Source organism: Aotus nancymaae, unplaced genomic scaffold (genome assembly GCF_030222135.1).
Source record: "Aotus nancymaae isolate 86718 unplaced genomic scaffold, 86718_ANA_hifiasm-v0.15.2.pri h1tg000064l_0, whole genome shotgun sequence".
NCBI classification, from domain to species: Eukaryota; Metazoa; Chordata; class Mammalia; order Primates; family Aotidae; genus Aotus; species Aotus nancymaae.
In genome coordinates, this window is record NW_026988478.1 from 4,337,005 (window position 1) to 4,358,772 (window position 21,768).

The following is a 21,768-nucleotide window of genomic DNA, read 5'->3' on the forward strand; positions in this document are numbered from 1 at the left end:
ACCAGGTCTTTATTACTTAAACAAAACAAAATACCCTATCTCCTAAGAGCCATTTCTTCCATTAAACCATTTTATCCCGTTTGTGACGTTCCCTCATACACAGACTTGGAATTGCTTACATTTAGCCCGTGTTATTCTTTCTTACGTGGATGGGTTGTTTACAGTTTTGCTTGCAATATTTCTGGCATTTCCCGTTACAACACCCTGCTCTGCCAGCATCTCCAGGGCAAAGGTTGGGAGCCTAGCCCAGCTCCCAGCCGCAAGTACACTCGGCTCTAACTTCGCTCGTCCTCTCTGCAGGCCCTCCCGGAGCTCCCTTCCGTTTCGCACCGCGGAGCCCGCGGCCTTCTCCACCCGCCGGTTCCTCCTCGTCAGCGGTCAGCCCGGGCTCTCGGCGCCCGGGGAGCCTCCTACAGGGTCCCAAGCCTAGGAAGCGCGGACTAGGCCCGGCCTCGCTTACCAGGCGCAGTCGCGCGTCCGCCTCGGCCCACCGCGCGCGCAGGGCTCGCTCCCGGAACTCGCGCAGGCTCTCGCAGTCTGCCGCGCCGCCCTCAGCCGGGAAGAGCGCATCGCGCACGGTGGCGCCACCGCAGCCGTCTGCCGCCGCGCCCAGGTAGCGCTCCAGCTGTCCGCACAAGTCCCGCAGCGCCGCCTCTCCGGGTCCCGCGCGCGCCGGCCACAGCAGCGCCCACAGCCCGAGCCCTAGGCCCCAGGCCCCGCCGCCGCCGCCTACATCCAGCTCCGGTGGCAGCCGCGGGAAGCAGCGCTCTAGAGGCGGCCATAGCGCCGCCAGCTGCCGGTGCGCGCCGCGGAACCCCGCGGCCGAGAGCAGGCCGGCCCAGCTTGGGGGGGACATGGCGGCCTCGGGCTCGGGCTGGGCCCCCTCGCGCCGCCACCGCCGCTGCTCAGTGCGGTCGTGACAAGTCACAGCGAACTTGCCCTCCGCGCCGTTCCAGGCCACCAGGAAGCGCAGTCGGTGCCGCTCGGGCTCGGCGAAGAGGCCCTCCCGGACCGGCACCCAGCCCTCCAGGCTGTCAGGCTGCTCGTCCTCCATGACAGTCGGTGGCAGTTGGCGGCAGCGGCTCTAGGGCTCGACGGCCGTGGGGCTGTCCTCCTCGCACCCCCTGTCACGAGATAGTCCGAGCTGAGGCATTTTTCGCTGGAATCGAAACCGCGTCAGCGTCCCATCAGCGCCCCGGTCCCCGGCACTTCTGATTGGCTGATTGCCGGAGGCGGGGCTTAAATGAGGCATCCGTCCGGGATTGGTTGGGTGATAGAAGGGCGGGTCAGCGACAACCAATGAAAAGGTGAGAAGGTCTCCCTCGGACGTCAATCATCTCGCAACCTGGTCCGGAGTCTGGGAAATAAAACTCTTGGCTCACCTTTTTCCACCCAATACATGCGGACGTTGGAAAAATGTCGTTAAATGGTCGAGTTATTATCTTAGTCTCCCACACTAAACTATGAACTTCTATGAACAGGGACCAAGCTGATTTCCTCTTCTGTCATAAGGGCCCTATTAAGTACATGGTTCCCGCCCTCAAGAACGTCACAAATGTGCTGGGGAGATGAAACAAACTTGATAGTCATTTATTGAGGGCTTCTAAGTGCCAGGTACTGGACAGAAGCCACAAATTTACTTTTGTCAACTCAACAAACTTTTACTGAGTGTCGGCTGTGTGCCAGTATCGAGAGGATGGAGTAAGAGGGAGAATTCAGGGCACCACAGCTCCCAGCCAGGGTGTTTAAATACAATCTGCATTCCAACTCTTCACTTTATACCAAGTACCAGCTCGGCCATAGAGACCCCCACCCAGGCAGCGCTGAAGGAAATGAGAGGCAGACACCCAGATGGAACAGCAAAGTGGGCCTACGGGGGCGAGGGGAGGGCGGTGGCCAACAGCCTTCTGAGCTGAGAGCCTCAAGGGCCGACAGCATTCCGGACTGAAGGCCCCGAGGAGACGCTGACCCATGCATTTATTCTCCCTGAACAGGTGCTCACTATTAACAAACAGGTGTTCTGTGTTTTCTCATAACACAAAACACGCCAAGTAGGCAGCTGGTGCCACTTACCACTGATCACAAACAACCTAAAAAGTATTCTCCACGAGGGAGCCACGGGGGCACGAGGGAGCTGAGCCATGGGGTCAGCTACCTTAAAGAATTGTTTTAACCGGTGTGTGATATTTATACATTGTCCTGACATTTTGGAATGCCCCAAGTAGTTTTCTACTTGGGTGGGGGGGCGCTGGTTTTCCTTGCCATCGTTCTTCCTAGCAAACAATATATTCTGTCATACACTCAGCATTCATAAACTTAACATTTCTCAACATCAATATTCATAAACTTAACGTTTCTCAACAACTTTAGAGTTAAGGAAACAGAGGCCCAGACAAATTTAGATATCCCAAAACTCAGGCTCAACGTGACCACCTGGCTACTGCAGTCCCGTTTAAGGAGATATCAGGAAATCCAGTTTCCATGTCAGGGTGGAGCTGGATCTGTTCATGCAATAAGGACCAAGATGGCCCTCGTCTCTGCCTGGGAAATGTACAGCGTCAACTGAGAAATAGAGTCCAGATTTTGGAATCAGATTTTGTACTTGCTGTTATCCCCAAGGGTAAACAAGCAGGAGAATCGCTGGAGCCCAGGAGGCGGAGTCTGCAGCGAGCGGAGATCGTGTCACTGCACCGTAGCTTGGGCAGCAGAGAAAAACTCTGTCTCAAACAAACAAACAAACAAAAAGTCTGTTTTAAATATCTTTCCTGTATATTCCTCACATTGTATCATTTTACTATCTGTTTTATACTTTGTAACCACTTCTACTAGTTTTCTAATCTATTTGTTTTTCAAGAGGAAATTGCCAGTCTTTCTAATTATGAAAGTGTGGTGGGTGGCCGGGTGCAGTGGTTCACACCTCTAATCCCAGCACTATTGGAAGCTGAGGTGGGAAGATCACTTGAGGTCAGGAGTTCGAGACCAGACTGGCCAACATGCCCAAACCCTGTCTCTACTAAAAATACACACACACACACACACAAATTATCCAGGCATGCTGCATGCCCTATACTTCCAACTACTAAGGAGGCTGAGGCACAAGAATTGCTTGAACCCAGGACGGAGAGGTTACAGTGAGCCGAGGTTGTGCCACAGCACTCCAGCCTGAGTGAAACAGTGAGACTCTGTCTCAAAAAAAAAAAAAAAAGAAAAAAAAAAGTCTCCTCTTTCTATATATTAATATATATCTTAGTCCATTCAGGCTGCTAGGACAGAATACCATAGACTGGGTAGCTTATGAACAACAAACATTTATTTCTCATAGTTCGATACCTGTATTCTTACTGCATCTTCACATGGCACAGCTCTCAGGGACCGCCAGTGTAATGGCACTAATTGTATTCATGAGGGCTTGCCTTCATGATCAAATCACCTCCCAAAGGCCACGTTTCCAAATACCATCATGTTGGAGATTTGGTTTCAACATGGGAATTTTGGGGGAATATAAACTGTCTATAGTATATGAATGTATATGTATGATGGTTAATTTTATGTGTCAATTTGATTGGGCCACCAGGATGCCCAGGTATTTGGTCAAACATTATTCACATTATTCTGGGTGTGTGTTTCTGGATGAGGTTAACCTTTGAGTCAGGAGACTGAGTAAAGCTGGTTGCCCTCCCTAATGTGAGTGGGCCTCATCCAATCAATTGAAGGTCTGAATAGAACAAAAAGCTTGAATAACAAGGAATTCTTCCTGCCTAACTGCCTTCAAGTGGGGATATGGGTTTTTCCCTGCCTTCCAACTCAGATGGAGACATTAGCTCTCCAGGGTATTGAGCCTGCTGGCCTTTGGACTAGAACCACACCAGTGGCTCTCTTGGATCTTCCACTTGCTGACTGCAGATCTTTGGACTTTTTGGTCTTCATAATTACATGAGTCAATTCCTTACGATAAATCTGCTTCCATATAGGTATACATTCTATTGGTTCTGTTTCTCTGAACAACTCTATTACTCTGTGTGTGTGTGTGTGTGAGAGAGAGAGAGAGAGAGAGAGAGACACAGAGAGAGACAGAGAGAGAGAGAGATTATACTGTTAATATGCTAATATACTGGTCTGTGGGCTCAGCATCAAAGTAGGAATTTGCAACACACTCCACACTTAACACTCACTTTTTTCCTCAACACCTAGACACTTTCCATTTCTTAACAGAATCAGAATTTGGGGAGAAAGGAACATTGATAATAAATTGTCATTTTACAAATGATGAAACTAAAGCTTAGAGGAATAATCAATCACAGTCCATAAGGAATGTATTAGCTGGACAGTCCCATCTCTATGTCATACTGTAGCAATGTTTTTAAAAAATGTTTGCTTAAGGCTTATATGGAAAGTATGTCCTGTGCTTTAATTGGAAAAGTCCCCCCGACATGTTTTTCAACCTTTATGGTTTATGAGCACCTCTGAGAATCTATTGAAACCTGTGAGTTCTTTTCCCAGAAGTGATTCCATAAAAGCGCAAACATAATTTTGCATATAATTTTAGAAACTCATTCATGCAGCCCCTGGCAATTCCTGAGCCATAGCTAAAGAAAACTTGCTTTAAAGCATTAGCTATACAGTGATACGAAGGAGTTCAAATCAACTTTACAGGCACAGCCCACTTAAAAATATCTTGTGGCATTTTCTACACTTACAAAACAGGCATCCACATTATCACTAGTATTATGTTTTTTAAGAGGTAGGGTCTCTGTCACCAGACTGGAGTGACAGTGACAAAATCACAGCTCACTGCAGCCTCAAACTACTAGGCTCAAGTGGTCCTCCTGCCTTAGCCTCTCAAGCAGCTGGGACTATAGTCATGAACTGCCATAGCTAGCTCCACATGATTATTTTTAATTTTTGAGACAGGGTCTTGCTCTGTCACCAGGCTGAATTGCAGTGGTGTCATCAGGGTTCACTGCAGCCTCGACCTCTCAGGCTCAAGCAGTCCTCCCTCCTCAGCCTCCCAAGCAGCTGGGACTACAGTCATGCACCAACGCGTCTGGCTAATTTTTTATTTGTGGCTATGGGGGTTTCACCATGTTGCCAAGGCTGGTCTCAAACTCCCAGGCTCCAGTGATGGGAATAGCTTCAATCAAGCAGGGAGAATCAAATGATGGGAATCCTGGCCCCATAATGGGAATCTCCAGAGACTCTCCATGAGAGAGAGTCAGAGCTAAGCATACTCCAGGCCCAGAGAGCCTGAGGTCAGTACCCACTGTGATGTCTACTCAAATAGGAGACATCTTATGGCTTCAGCCCTCCCGCCCTGGCTTCTAAACCAGCAGCTCCAGGAGGACAGTGGGGAGGAGAGGCCAACCCCATGCTTCTTTTCCCAGTGCAGGCTTCCTGCTAAAGAGGCCCACTCTGGGAAGGGAGAAGATTTGACTCTGGCTAAACCACATTTGGCTTGTTGATTAACATATTGACCCGGACATTCAATTCCTGAATTTGAGATGCTGACTTCAAGCGATTTTAAAACTGTGTGTCGCCTAAGAGGAAGAAGAAAGTCATTGGGTCTGCTGGATTTTCATCCAAAGAGGAGAATAATTCCCACCTGGAGTACACTAAAGGAAAGTTGGGAGGGAAAGGTAAAGCTGCATTCGATTGCCTTCAGAGCGGGGCTTACCCAGAACACTTTGGAAGAAGACCCCGGGAAAGCCCTGGTGGAAGGCACGCAGCCCAAGGGCTCTCAAGAATCTCCTTCCTGGCCTTGCTGTGACAGTCCCCACCCGTCACCACATGACCAGCCATCTGAGACCCATAGTAGAGCCACAAGTCTCAAACCCCCCACAGCTAAGGAAGTAACTCAGAGCACAGCATGTGACCTCTCCTGGTGACACCTGAGTAGTGAGAAGTGGCAGCTCAGCCACAGCAGGTCTATATTTGGACCTTCACTCATGGCAGGCCTGTTGCTATTTGTGGCTGGAGCCAGCTCATGTTACCATCCAGCCTCGGTGCCCCACCTGCGGAACTCTGGTGTATAATAGGCAGGGATAGCCTGCGGGGCATGCAGAGGTCACCAGGAAGGAAAGCCTGCTGAACACAGATTCAATTTTCTAGCAGAACTCCAGGTCCTCTGAGTTAAAGGAAGCATTTATGGATGCTTAGCAGGCAAGTTTTGGGGTCGTCATATTCTTCTAATGCAAATTACATTATTAGAAACTCAAGCTTAATGCTGCAATATTAATGTAATATCTTTCCTTTAGGTGGGAAAAGATATCATGGTAAATTGCAGATGTTTAAATTACAATAAACAGTGCAAATGTTTTCTGTGCCTTCTTCAAGTAAGAATTCGCATTAACTGAATGTGATGTTGGGACAGGATGGGAGTGGCTCTGATGAAAGTAGAGAGGGGCTGGTGATTCTTGTAATGTATCTTTAGGATATCTGTCATGCAGGGGCCCATTTGTTAGACCTATTTGCTAGAACAGTTTGGAAACCTAGGTGTTGAATATCATCTGGCTATAGTATTATGTTGTAAATACATTTTACTTAATCTGCAGGTACATGCTGACAAATAATTACTTCATGCTTTGATTCAAATACTTAAAAACAGCATTGTAATTGTTTTTCACTTGTTATGCATACAGCCTCCTCCTGTAGAAAGTTTTCAGGTTTGGGCAGTGTCTATAAAGCTGATTTGAATCATTTCATATCACTGTAACACTTTAAGGCAAGTTTTCTTTCGCTGTAGCTGGGGAATTGCCAAGGGCTGCATGGATGAGCTAAAATTAAATACAAAATTATGTCCCGCCCCTTATGGGATCACTTCTGGGAAGAGAATTCACAGGGTTCAGTAGATTCAGTAGATGTGCTCAGGACCAATAAACGGTTAATAAACAAACCAAGTGAGGTGGCAGATTGCTTGAGCCCAGGAGTTCAAGATTAGTCTGGGTGACATAGCTAGACCCTGTCTCTAAAAAAGAAAGAAAGAAAAAAAACATTCTGGGGAGACTTTTCTAAGTAACGTGCAGGGACACACCTCCCATATAAGCCTTAGGCAAACATCTTTTTTATTTTTTTAAGTGCTGCCCTATGGCACAGAGGCAAGGCTATCCAGCCAAAACATTCATAATGGACTGTGACTTATCACTTTACTTCTCCAAGCTTTAGTTTCACCATTTATAAAATGATAATTTATTGTCAATGTTCCTTTCTCCCCAGATTCTGATTCTGCTAAGAATGAGTCCAAGTGTTGAGGGAAAAAGTGAGTGTTAACTGTAGGGTATGTTGCAAAATTCCTTCTTTGACACTGAGCCAGTTTGTGTTGAGACCAGTTTGTGTGTATGTTCAAAGGGCAAGTGCCAGCTTGAAAGCACGTGTTCTTATCTGTATTTGCACTAAGTGTTTTCCAGTCTTCTTGCTTGTGTTTTTCTGACAGTTCAACTTGTGCTTCACATTCTAGCTTCTAGTTAAAAGAATTTCTCATGATTTACTGGTCAGACAGAATGCTGGCTATCTCCCTTTGGGTAGCACATGCGAATGTAAGCATTATTTTTAGTGGGCTGCTCCTCTGTCTGTAGATACTGTGATTTAGTGGAAACCTGGGTTCGACTCCAAGCTCTTCACCTGACTGGTTGTGTGTCAGTTAAGAGCTTGGATTCAAGCACAGGGCTAAATACAGAGTAGCCCAGATATATTTTTGTAAAAAAATTGGCTATAAGCAAGCACTTTATCCTCAGAGGAACTTATTTTGCCATCCTGAAATCAGGAATTTTTTTTTAAACATCCATGACCTCCTGAATAAAATCAGGAAATTGAATTAGATGCTCCCCAAGGGACCTCCATCCCTAGAGTACAACATCTCTGCCTGGGCCCCTTGGAAGCTTGCTATAGGGAGAGGAATGATCTCATAGCTGGTGTCTGTGCCATTATGAGGCTGTTCTGCTTTAGTGCCTTCTTTCGTCATCGGCTCTTTTCAAGGGACACATATTCCCACAGTGGCCACGGATGATTCCACACTGGTGTGGCCACTGTAAGCCTTCATTTTCCATCCCTTGTCCTCACTCTCCATGAGTGACCAGGTAGAAGGCTTCTAGCCCAGGTGGGAGACGCTAAGGTCAAATAATGATAGTGATAGTAAGAACAACCACCATCAGAGCAGCTAACACTTACTGAGGGCTTACTTTAAGCCACATACTATGCATAAAGTACGTTATGTTACTTCATCTAAATACCAACCTTATGAGGTAGACACTGTGAATAGAGCTGTTTTATGGTCCATGAAAGTGAGGCCTAGAGAGATGATTCTCCTGAAGCCATACTTCTAGGATGTGGCAGAAACAGAATGCAAACATAAGACTGTCTGAACCCAGAGGGCAGTGTTCTTGGGGAGGAAGGATGGGGGACAGGAAAAGAGATGATATTACCTAGAGATTAGAGGTAGAGTCAGAATCAGGATTAACTGGTTAATGATTAGATTGGGGATGTCAAGGATGAGCATCTGGTCTCTGGCTTGGTGCTGGAGGGGGTGAATGTCACGCTATCATTCATGGATAGTAGCAATGCAGTGGCCTTCATAGAGGGCCATGTTGGATGAGCAGGGGTTTGAGAAGCCGTGGTGAGATGGGGAAGAGCGGGGAGGTCTCAGCAGGCAGGACAGCCTGAGCCAGGGCCTAGGGTAGGTCTCACATGGAAGACCCTGAGAGTGACCAGAAGGAACGGAGGGTGACCGCTAGGGAAGGTGGGGCTGCTTGGGGAGTATAGAGCTATGGCATGGGGTTGGGGGGGTCCCTGGTGCCCAGGGGAATTGGGACTTGCCAGTAATGGAGCCCTCAAAATGCAAGAGATGCAGACCTACCACTTCTGCCTGAGCAAATGAATGTATGCTGTATAAGCTATGCTGCTGTCCTGGGCAGGGACACCCACGAGGAACAACCATGCCGTGCACGGTCAGCAGACTGTAGAGTCAGGAGGGTTTCAAGCAGGATTTCGAGCCACAGAGGGAAACAATGGGATTCCGGATCTCCTAAAGCACGGAGTCTGTGCTTTAGGAAGGAGAAGTACTCTGGGGACCCAGGAAAGAGGGAAAGTGGCATCTCTGAGAAGTTGTGCATAGCCCCAGATGGGGTAATAATCACTTCTTCACTTGTCTGGAGCCTCCTTGAGACCAGTAACTGTGTCTCATCGGTTGTACCCCCAGTGCCTAGCTCAGTCCTGTTCTCTTGAATTCACACCTCACCAGCCCCATGAACAGTGAGAGCTAGGGCAATGAATGATGACCACATCACAGACCATGAATGTGGTAAGGTTAGCCAAGGTCACAGACGGACCTAGAGCTTCCCCAGATGGCCTCTGCAAGGGCGCAGACTTTGCAGGTCATTCCATGTTGCCCCATAATACACTGGCTCCAGGACTTCTAACTCCGGCATGACCAGGTAGAATCTACAATGCCCCAGGAGCAGAAGCAGCAACCAGAAGCCCCGGTGGAGTGTAGATGAGGAACTGCTCCTAAGCTCAGGAGACCCGCTGCTGCAGTTCCTGGCTGATAAGAGGCCCCTGGAGAAGAAGCATGACCTCCCATTCTCTCGGGTTCTATTTGCAGAGATACTTGTATTCAGCTTCATTCTCCTCCTCTTCCTCCCCATGATGCCAAGTAAGAGCTCAACCCAGCTGTTAATGGTAAGACATTATTTCTAGGCAATGTGGGTAATTCTGATTAGCTGGACAATCAGATATACAGGAGTGTGAAGGCAGGACTCAGGGCCTCTTAGGGCAGAAGACTCTGATTGCTTTGTTGAGAATCATCCACTACAATAAGGGATTCAGAATGGATCATGATGAGAGAGGAGGCAAAGTGGTGTCTCCATAGCTGGAAGGCAACTTTGACCTTGGAAACCACCGGCGGGAAGCATGGGCTAAAGTGCAGGCAATGTGCCTGATACCCAGGAGGAGCTAGCAATCCCTTGGGTCTGTTATGTATGGAGGTGGAGACTTGTGGTCCAGCTCAGCACTAGTTTTGCCGGTGTGCAGATTCAGTGTGAAAAGAAGTTGTGTCCTAGTTAACTTGAAGCCACACTTCTCTAGTCCTGTGTACAGGCTGCATTAGTTAGGAGCCAGGACTGCCCCAGCCAGGGTCTGATGATGGACAGGTTTCTTTTTTTTTCTTTTTTTGAGACAGAGTTTTGCTCTTGTCACCCAGGCTGGAGTGCAGTGGCATGATCTCGGCTCACCATAACCTCCACCTCCCAGGTTCAAGCAATTCTCCTGCCTCGGCCTCCCAAGCAGCTGGGATTACAGGTGTGTGCCACCACATCCAGCTAATTTTGTATTTTTAGTAGACACGAGGTTTCTCCATGTTGAACTCTCCAGGCTGGTCTTGAACTCCCGACCTCAGGTGATCTGCCTGCCTCGGCCTTCTAAAGCGCTGAGATTACAGGCATGAGCCACCATGCCTGGCCTGTGGACAGGTTTCTTAGTAGTAACCTCCCCACAAAGAAAATTCTGGAGTCTTCATAAGTCATAGATGCTGTGGAGACAAAACCCTGGTGGCTTCGTGATGCTGCCTCTGGAAGCCTGCCTCCACTCATCCTTCTCTCCATCTAGGAGGTGGACCTGATCCTGTCTGTGGCCCCGGGTGGCGTGGACCAAGACATGGTGGAGCTGGTGCCTTGTGTGCCTTAATCCTTCGTGGTCATGGTATCTCAGCCTCAGCAGGTGTTACTGAAGTGATATTTACCATTATGTTCCATGTGAAGAGTTTTGGAGCATTAGAGAATGGGAGAATCCCAAGAGTGATGTTCCCAGGTCTTGGAGTCTCAGGAGTAAGGTTTCCTTATGGGGATGCAGAACTCTGAAACTAGTAACATACACGGCATTGGGTTAGGATAGCAGCATCTTTGTCACTAATGACCGCTGGAGGTCGACCTCTCTGTGTGGTGCTGATGGAGTACCTAGAAAACAGCATCCCGTGGGCTCTTCAGAGTGAAGAGGAGAAGAGAGAAGGTCCCCAGGGGCTCACCAGTGCTGAGTCTGTGCAGTCACACTCCCAGCTCTCACCCCCCCAACCCCTCCACCATCAGGGAAGGCTGTTTGGTTCTTGTGTTTTTGTCTTGCTATCAGAAAGAGCCAGGGTGAGCCCAAGGAGGGAAATGTGAGGGACTTCCAGGCTAGGTGTGGCCATGATTAATTGGGGGAGTGATATTTGGGACAAAGCCCCAGATGAAGTGGCTAAAGGCCCCTCCGGCTTAAGAGCAGGACAGGGTTCCATCAATGGCATCAGAACCTCCTGTTCTTGGATCGAAATGTTACCAGCATCCTGCGTTCTTATAATCTCCCAGGATAAAAATCAAGAGAGATCACCAGATACAGCAGCAAAGAGAAAGTTGATTTCAGCTTGTGCCCAAGGAAGCCAGCACTGAAGAAGCAAAGAATGGGCTGCTCCTTGAGGGCAGTCGTGTGTGGGTTAGTTTTACAAAGTCTTTCTCTAAGGAAAGTTTACATTAAGGCATGTGTAGGAGGGTTTTTCTAGTGCTTGCACAGTGGCTTAACAAGCTTCTTCAAACATTATATGTAGCATTAGCATTTTAAATCTCCATCCCAGTGTGATTTTTAGCATTAAAATGAAGAAGGGGTAACTCCAGGTTGGAGTTTAAATCTAACTGCACATTTGGGGCTCCAGGGAAGTCCCCAGCTCCCTGAGGTAGGAGCTTATAGTTACAGTGGTTATAGTTTCTGGGGTCTTTTGTTACTGATTGGCTGGGAGTTAGATAAGCAAGAGCTTGACTGAGGAACTTTTTAAGACAGAATCTCGCTCTATTCCCAGACTGGAGTGCAGTGGCGTGATCTTGGCTCACTGACCTTCGCCTCCCAGGTTCAAGTGATTCTCATGCCTCAGTCTCCCAAGTAGCTGGGATTACAGTCACCCACCACCATGCCTGGTGTGGTGGTGCATGTCTGTGATCTCGGCTACTCGGGAGGCTGAGGTGGGAGGACTGCTTGAGCCCAGGAGGTCAAGCCTGCAGTGAGCTATCACACCAGTGCACTTCAACGTGGGCAACAGAGCAAGACCCTGTCAAAAACAAAACAAACAAACAAACAAAAAACAGTGGAGGTAGTGGAAAGAAAAATTCATGGCTTTTTGAAAATACAGGTTGAGGGCCAGGTATGATGTCTCATGCCTGTAATACTAGCACTTTGGGAGGCCAAGGCAGGTGGATCACCTGAGGTCATGAGTTCAAGACTAGCCTGACCAACATGGAGAAACCCCATCTCTACTAAAAATACAAAATTAGTCAGGCATGGTGGTGCATGCCTATAATCCCAGCTACTTGGGAGGCTGAAGCAGGAGTACCACTTGAACCTGGGAGGCGGAGGTTGCAGTGAGCCAAGATCACACCATTGCACTCCAGCCTGGGCAACAAGAGCGAAACTCCATCTCAAAAAAGAAATAATAATAACATACATATGTATAGTTTGGGAAGTGGCTATTAAAAGGACAGTCTGTTAGCAGAAGTGACAGTTCATCACTGTAGAAGGATAAACAGAGTTGATAGGAAGCTGTCAAACTTGTTGACTTCTGTTTTCTGTGGACAACATAGGGAAGATGAACAGCTGGCTGCTAACTTTGATCGCATAAATGGAAGTTAAGGAAAACTGGATCATAAAAGTGGTGGATAAGGGAAGAAAGTGCTAAACCATATCTTTAAATATTTTGCTTATCTTATTTTTCTCAAAATATTGTATGTATGTCATGTTGAAATAGTTTAATAATATTAGTTTTTTTTTAAGGCATTAGGTCTACCACAATTTTTAAATGGGGATGGCTGCACAATTTGGGGAATTTACTAAGAATCGTTGAATTGTGCACTTGAAACATGAATTTTGTGGTATGTCAATTATATTTCAATAAGCTTCTTTTTAAAAAGATACTATGAATCAGATAAGCAGGAAATCGGTTGTTGATAGTACCCGTGCAGATGAATTACCATGGTACAACAATTACGGTGGCTGGAAATTTAGATCAGTATTTGAATATCTATCATACCTATTTGTGATTTGTGCAGATACATTTAAAAACAGCTGCTTTTCTAACAAAATGAGCAAGAACAGTTTTAGTGGTGTGTCGGGATTAGAATCCAGACTGCAGTATGTGGACCTTTTACTTAAGAACCCTCTTAGAACATTATGTTATCTAACAATTGTTATTAAAAGTTAAATAGCCTTGGATTAGGCAGCAATTTCTCAGATATGGAACCAGAAACACAAACTAAAAAGAAAAACATAGATTAGACTTCATCAAAATTAAAAACTTTTGTGCCATCAAGAATGTAAAAAGACGACTCAGAGAATGAAAGAGAAAATATCTGTAAATCTTATTTCTAAGAAGAGAATTGTATCAGAATACAACTGGGAGACCAAGGATGGAGGATTACTTAAGTCCAGGAGTGTGAGACCAGCCTGGGCAACATAGCGAAACGCTGTCTGTACTAAAAATAAAAATAAAAAATTAGCAGAGCACGGTGGTGCACACCTGTAGTCCCAGCGGCTTGGGATGCCGAGACAGAAGGATCACTTGAGCTTTAGAGGCTGAGGCTGCAGTGATCCATGATCCCACCCCTGCACTCCAGCCTGGGAGACAATGCGAGACCCTGTCTCAATAAATAAATGAATAAATAAATAAAATTTTAAAATGCAAGAACAAACTCTTCTGTAACATTAGAAATTTTACATTTTTTTCTCCTTGAACTTGTATTTCCATTTTACATCTCATTGGCACTTCATCCTAATGTAACATTTTTATTGTTATTTTGTTTTTTCTTTCTCTTTTCTTTCTCCTTCCTTCCCTTCCTTCCTTTTTTCCCTCTCTCTCTCCCTTTCTCGCCTTCTTTCCATTTTTTATTTTTTAAAATTTTTATTTATTTATTTTTATTATACTTTCAGTTCTGGGGTACATATGCAGAACATGCATGTTTGTTACACAGGTATACACCTGCCATGGTGGTTTGCTGCATCCATCACCCTGTTATCTACATTAGGTATTTCTCCTAATGCTATCCCTCCCCTAGCCCCCCAACCCCCAACAGGACTCTAACCCTTCTTCTTTCTTCAGATAGAATCTCTTGCTCAGTCACCCAGGCTGGAGTGCAGTGGCAAGATAATTGCTCACTGCAGCCGCAATCTTCCAAGCTACAGTGATCCTCCCCCGCCTTAGTGTCCTAAGTAGCTGGGACTACAGGCACACACCACCACGCTGGACTAGTTTTTTTGTTGTTGTTGTTTTGTTGTGTTTGTTTTTTGAGAGGTAGAGGTAGTTTCACTCTTTTTGCCCAGGCTGGAGTGCAATGGTACCATCTCAGCTCACTGCAACCTCTGCCTCCTGGATTCAAGTGATTCTCCTGCCTCAGCCTCCCAGGTAGCTAGGATTACAGGCATGCACCACTATGCCTGGCTAATTTTGTATTTTTAGTAGAGATGGAGTTTCTCTATGTTGGTCAGGCTGATCTCGAACTCCCCACCTCAGGTGATCTACCCACCTTGGCCTCCCAAAGTGCTGGGATTATAGGCGTGGGCCATCGCGCCCAGTCTTTTTATTTTATTTTATTTTTAAGGGTTAGGTTTCATTATGTTGCCTATGCTGGTCTCTAACTCCTGAGCTCAAGTGGTCCTCTCACCTTTGCCTCCCAAAGTGCTTGGATTACAGGTGTCAGTCACTGCACCTGACCTGTAATATTTTTCTGTGCTTGAAAAGTCTTTTGTTGGTCATCTATAATACTTCGTTACAAAAATATCCATGTATAACTTGAGATTTAAGATTTTCTCTTTTCCTGCGATCATACATCTCTGAATAGTAAACCCTTTTTTTTTTTGAATGAAGTTACCAATACAATTTTTAGTCAAATGTAAGCAAAACAACATAAATATATTACAAATTTTCATAAACAATTATTAAATGAAAAATAAAATGGAAATGCTTTTCTTACTGAGGTAGATGGAGCTTTTTTAAAAAAAGTTAATTTGTGTATCCATTGATGGAAATAATATATTTTAGACTGCAACAGGAATTAGGGTCAATTGTCTTTCTGCTTTTCATTTGGTTTATGTAAGCACTGAGCAACCTTGTTCCCCGTCTTGGTCAAACATTGATGGAAATGAAAGTGTTTTATTACAGCAATGTCACTCATACTTTTGAACTCTTTCTGAAATGTATGTCAAAAAGTACATAGTGATCTATCATGAAAAATTATTTTTAATCATATATTAGCTGACAATTTGATTAGCTCCTCCTTCAATTTTATTGAAAGCAAAGAACTGGAAACCACTCAGCTTGAAAAAAAATTTTTCCTTACACATTCATTAATGTCACTCACGCTCTACCATTGATACCAATACTTCAAATTGTCCTCCCATTTAGTCCTCTGGAGGTTTTTTTTTTTTAAATTCTCAATCAATGAAATCTTACAGTGCAATGAAATATTCAGGATGAGTGAGAGGCATAGTTTTACTTTTGTAATAAAGAGAAGAAGGGCTATTGCGAAAAAATAATCTGCATGAAGCTTCAAATGCCGGCTACTTCCCAGGCAGAGCAGCTCTGGGAAAGATTAAGTATGAGGTTGAACATCCGGAAGCCGATGCTCCTGAAACTATCTCTGCCCGTGTACCCCTTGGAAAGTCTCACATGCAGATGCCACAGCCTGAAGTGTGGTGGTGGAAATGCCACCCTTTGACAGAGGCTGGATATGAAAAGAGGAGAAAGAGAGAAGAGCAGCTGGGGGAAAGCTGGGTGGGAAGTTTGTTTTTAGTCTGGGACAATGAATTAGTCATCTATTGTGACATAACAAATTATTTCAAAACTTGGCAGCTTAAAACAACAAATATTTATTCTCTTGAATGGTTTCTGAGGGTCAAGCATCTGAGAACGCTCATCTGGGTGACTGTGGTTCAGGGTCTCTCATGAGGCCTGGTAACCACTTTCCCTTGGTCCTCCTGATATGCCTTATGCCCACAGCAATGCTGCCAACTTTCTCAGCTCACCTGCCAGCCAGCCTTGGTTCACCTGTGTTTCCATATTTTTTTTTTTTTTTTTTTGAGACGGAGTTTCGCTCTTGTTACCCAGGCTGGAGTACAATGGCGCGATCTCGGCTCACTGCAATCTCCGCCTCCTGGGTTCAGGCAATTCTCCTGCCTCAGCCTCCTGAGTAGCTGGGATTACAGGCACGCACCACTGTGCCCAGCTAATTTTTTTTTGTATTTTTAGTAGAGACAGGGTTTCACCATGTTGACCAGGATGGTCTCGATCTCTTGACCTCGTGATCCACCCGCCTCGGCCTCCCAAAGTGCTGGGATTACAGGCGTGAGTCCATATGTTTTTCTTGCTTGTATAGCTACTGGGGACCAGCTCTGGCTAGGACATTTCTGTTTGCCATGATGTGGGTTGCAGTCACAACTTCTATGACATTTGAACTCCCTGTCAGGTTTATCCTGTGTTAGAGTCTTTCAGTCTTAGAATATCCTTTAGTGCTCTCTTTATAATTACTCTCCTATCATAATTCTCTTATCATCTAATATCTTTTTTTCTTTTTTGAGATGGAGTCTTGCTCCGTCACCCAGGCTGAAGTACAGGGGTGCAATCTGAGCTCATTGCAACCTCCATCTTCTGGGCTCAAGAGACTTTCCTGCCTCAGCCTCCCAAGTAGCTGGGATTACAGGCGTGTACCACCATACCTAACTAGTTTTTTTTGTATTTTTGGTAAAGATGGGGTTTTACCATATTGCCCAGGCTGGTCTCAAATTCCTGAGCTCAAGCAATCTGCCCACCTCAGCCTCCCAAAGTGCTGGGATTACAGGTGTGAGCCACTGCACCCAGCCTAATACTCCTTTAGAGTGAACTGTCTTCCTCTGATACAGCTGTAAATGCCTATATTTAATTCTCATAGACTTGTAGATGCTAATCTTCTTCTAACCTCTGGTTTATTATCCTACTACGAAGTTGAGAATTGGAATGTTCATTATCAGGTTCTGGGGAGGATTTTCTTTGGGGGTGTGTTATATTTCATAGGAAGTGCCATTTTGTTATATGGAAAAAAGACATCATAGCTTGAGATCCTCCAACAAAGTGTTGTAATTTAGAAATTCTTAGGAAGCTTGTCATAATAAATCAATTAAAAAATTAACAACAATATAGCCAACTCTACGTTGTCTACAAGATACACACTTTAGATTCAAAAATACAAATAGGTTGAAACTAAAAGGATAGAAGATAAATCATGTAAACAGCAACCACAAGAAAGCTAGAGGGGCGGTACTGACATCAGAAAAAAAATGGATTTAAAACAAAAAAGTGTTACTAGAGATAAAGACGGATATGCTATCATTAGAAAAGAGCCAATCCATCAGGAAGATATGACAATTACATATGCACATGCACCTAACTATGCCAAACAAAAACTGACACAAATGAAGGTAGAAATGGAAACTCTAACGATAAAAGTTGAAGACTTCAATACTCTGCTTTAAATAATGGATAGAACAACTAAGCAGAAGATCAACAAGGAGACAGAAGACTTAAATAGTACTGTAAACCAACTGGACCTAACAGACATCTATATAACACTCTACCCAACAACAGCAGGAGCAGAATACACACATTCTTCCCAAATGCCCCTGGAACACTTTCTAAGACAGACTATATGCTAGCCCAGAAAACAAACCTCAATAAATTTAAAAGGATAGAAATAATACAAAATGTTTTCTGGTTGCAGTGGAATGCAAATAGAAATTAATAACAGAAAGAAAACTCGCAAATATATGAAAATTAAACAACACACTCCTCAATAACCAATGAGTCAAAGAAGAAATCAAAACGGAAGTTTAAAAATACTTTGAGATGAATAGACACGAAGATAAAACATATGAAAACTAGTGGGATGCAGCGAAAGCAGTGATTAGTGGAAAATTTGTAGCCACGAATGCCTATATTTAACAGGAAGAAAGATGTCAAATCAATACATTAAGAAACTGAAAAAAGAAGAGCAAACTAAACAAAACAAGCAGAGGAAGAAAAGAATAAATATTCGAGTGGAAATTAATGAAATAGAGAATAGAAAAGTGATAGAGAAAATTAAATAAACCAAAAACAGATTATTTGAAGTAATCGGCAAAATTGACAAACCTCTAGTTAAAGGTTTAACAAAGAAAAAAATGAGAGAAGAATCAAATTACTAGAATCAGAAATAAATAAAGCATACGGAAATAAAAAAGACTGAAAAGAAATATCATGAACAATTGTATTTGAATAAATTAGATAATTTAAATGAAATAGACATTTCATAGCAAGTCACAAAGTACCAAAACAGACCCAAGAAGAAATAGGCAATCTAAATAGGCTTAAGTAAAGAGATTAATAATTTAAAAACCAGCTCTTGACGGGCACGGTGGCTCACGCCTGTAATCCCAGCACTTTGGGAGGCCAAGGTGGGCGGATCTCCTGAGATCGGCAGTTTGAGACCAGCCTGACCAACATGGAGAAACCCCATCTCTATTAAAAATACAAAATTAGCCGGGCATGGTGGCACATGCCTGTAGTCCCAACTACTCAGGAGGCTGATGCAAGAGAATCGCTTAAACCCAGGAGGCGGAAGTTGTGGTGAGCCGAGATTGTGCCACTGTACTCAGCCTGGACAATAACAGCAAAACTTCATCTCAAAAATACAAAAAACAAAAAAAACCCCAGCTCTTTCCAAAGTGAATTCAGGGCCCCATTGCTACTTATGCTATATTTCAACATACCTTTCCTTTCTTATTTTGAAAACTTCCTGGAAAGCCATCTTCGCTAAGTCTCTCCTAGTCTCTGTATGTGTGGCTGGTAGTCGTGGAAGTGACACATTAAGTAAGCCAGAAGTTTGGTGGAACGTGTAAGAAACTGTTTTGTGCTTTTATGGATGTCATACTTGACAATACATGTATAAGTTACTAATATATGAATTGATGCTAAATATATCTTCCATTTGAATTCCTTTTGGATAAAATTATTTCTTGATGTGAAAAAAAAAACAGCCTGGCCAACACGGTGAAACCCCATCTTTACTAAAAATACAAAAATTAGTCAAATGTGGTGGCAGGTGCCTGTAATCCCAGCTACTCAGGAGGCTGAGGCAGGAAAATCGCTTGAATCTGGGAGGTGGAGGTTGCGGTGAGCCAAGATTGCGCCACTGCACTCCAGCCTGGGTGACAGAGTGAGAACCTGTCTCAAAAAAAATTAGTAATAATAATAATAATAAACCAACCACAGAGAAAAGTCTAGGACCAGGTGGCTTCACTATGAATTCTACCAAATATTGAAAGAAGCAATAATACCAATTCTTCACATACTCTTCCAAAAAAAACAGAAGAACAGGAACACTTCCCAGCTCGTTCTATGAGACATATTACCCTGATACGAAAACCAGAGAAAGATACCACAAGAAAAAAACCCCAAAACTGCAGGCCAGTATCTGTTAGGAATATGAATTCAAAATTCCTCAGCAAAATGCTAGCAAACTGAATCTAGTAGCATATAACAAAAAATTAGGCCAGACATGGTGGCTCATGCCTGCAATCCCTCTTAAAAAACAACAACAACAAAGAAAAAATATTAACCATTATGATCAAATGGGATTTATCTTAAATTTGGCAATGGATTATTAGACATGACACCAAAAGCACAAGCAGCAGCAACAACAGAAAAATAGATAAACTAGACTTCATCAAAACTAAAACCTTTTGTGCTTCAAGGGACATCATCAAGAAAATAAAAGGACACTTCAGAGAATAGAAGAGAAATATTTGTAATTTACGTATCTGACAGTGTACTAGAATCCAGAATACATAAAGAACTCTTAGAGCTCAATAATAAAAAGGCAAATAACCCAATTTAAAAATGGGCAAAAGATTTTGAGACATTTCTTCAAAGCAGGTATACAAATGGCCGGTAAGTACATGAAAGATACCTGACATCATTATTCATCAGGACATGCAAATCAAAATCACAATGAGGTACCATTTCATATCCACCAGGATGCAGATAATAACAAGTGCGACAAGAATGTGGAGGAATCCGAGATTTCCTACGCTGCTGGCAGGAATGTAAAATGGTGCAGACAATTTGGAAAATAGTTTGGCGGTTTTTCAGAAAGTTAAACATAAGTTACCATTTGACCCGGTGATCCCACTCCGAGGTGTTTACCCACTCCTAGGTATATATCTAAAAGAGATGAAAACATATTCTCATAGAAATTTGTACACAAATGTTTTTATCAGTATTATTTAAAGTAGCCAAAAGGCAGAAACAATCCAAACAAAATAGCAAACCACCGGAATCAACTAAGGCGTGAACGAACAAAACATGGTATATCCATACAACAGAATATTTTTCTGGTCCTAAAAAAGAAATGAAATACTGATACATGCTACGACATGGATGAACCTTGAAAACATTTTGGTCAGTGAAAGAAGCCAGTTACAAAAGACCATATACTATATGATTCCATTTATAAGAAATGTCCAAACAGGAAAATCAATAGAGACAGAAAGTAGATGAGGTGTCGCTTAGGGCTAGGGGAGATGGGGGAATGCTGGTGGTGACAGCTCAAGGGTACAGTGTTTCTTTTTGAGGTGATAAAAATGCTCTAAAATTACGGTTGGGCACAGTGGCTCACGCCTGTAATCCCAGCACTTTGGGAGGCTGAGGCAGGCAGATCCCTTGAACTCAGGAGTTCAAGACCAGCCTGGGCAACATGGCGTGACCCTGTCTCTACAAAAAAAAAAATTTAAAAATTAGCCAGGCATGGTGGCATATGCCTGTGGTCCCAGATACTTGGGAGGCTGAAGTAGGAGGATCACCTGAGCCCAGGAGGCAGAGGTTGCAGTGAACCAAGATGGTACCACTGCACTCCAGCCTGGGCAACAGAGGGAGATCATGTCTCAAAAAAATTTTCTTTAAAAAAATTAAAAATACATGCTCTAGGCCAGGTGAGGTGGCTCACGCCTGTAATCCCAGCACTTTGGGAGGCCGAGGCCAGCAGATCACCTGAGGTTGGGAATTTGAGAACAGCCTGACCAACATAGAGAAACCCTGTCTCTACTAAAACTCTGTCTCTACTAAAAAAAAACCCTGTCTCTACTAAAACTGGGCGTAGTGGCACATTCCTGTAATCCTAGCTACTCAGGAGGCTGAGACAGGATAATCACTTGATCCCAGGAGGCGGAGGTTGTAGTGAGCTGAGATCATGCCATTGCACTCTAGCCTGGGCAACAAGAGTGAAATCGCTTCTCAAAAAAAATAAAATAATAAAATAAAATAAAATAAAATACATGCTCTAAAACTGACTGTGGTGATCACCACACGTGTGAGTACACTAAAAACCACTGAAGTATACACTTTTAACAGGTGAATTGTATGGTATATAAATTATACCTCAATAAAACTGTTACAAAAAAGAATTAATAAAATACAGTGGCAGCTCTATGCCAGGAAGAAAGCAAGGACTTCAGAGTTCAACAGACTGTGTTAATCTGGTTCTCCAAGAAGCAGGCACAAGATGGAAAAGAATTTATTAGAGGAAACACCTGTGTGAGAGATAAAATGGCGAGGAAGGTAGGAGAGTCTGGGAGAACTGTCAGACCATGATGCAAGTCTGACCCTGGCTGAAGGAGAGCAAGAGGGAAGGTTCAGGTGAGAATCCCGGACTACCACGCAGCTAAGAAAGCATTGGCAAGGCTGTCAGGGAATCCTCCAGCCAACTCTTC

At 44.2% G+C, this 21,768-nt stretch overlaps 2 protein-coding genes across 4 annotated transcripts in view; one reads left to right on the forward strand and one right to left on the reverse strand.

The window, feature by feature from the left end:
- WHAMM (WASP homolog associated with actin, golgi membranes and microtubules) overlaps positions 1-21,768 on the reverse strand; it is an 87,882-nt gene that overhangs the window by 25,121 nt on the left and 40,993 nt on the right. The window contains exons 3-4 of one of the 2 annotated variants that reach the window (XM_012449277.3): positions 10,724-10,843; positions 461-2,717 (exon numbers count right to left, since the gene is read on the reverse strand). In XM_012449277.3, coding sequence (XP_012304700.2) covers positions 461-1,054 — 594 coding nt within the window. In that variant the 5' untranslated portion in view covers positions 1,055-2,717; positions 10,724-10,843. The remainder of the gene's footprint in view (positions 1-460; positions 2,718-10,723; positions 10,844-21,768) is intronic. The other variant, XM_064366177.1, reaches the window with a different exon arrangement.
- FSD2 (fibronectin type III and SPRY domain containing 2) overlaps positions 6,040-21,768 on the forward strand; it is a 55,816-nt gene continuing 40,087 nt past the window's right edge. For both annotated transcript variants that reach the window (XM_012449266.3, XM_012449258.3), the window contains exon 1: positions 6,040-6,156. The gene's annotated coding sequence lies outside the window, so the exon portion shown is untranslated. The remainder of the gene's footprint in view (positions 6,157-21,768) is intronic.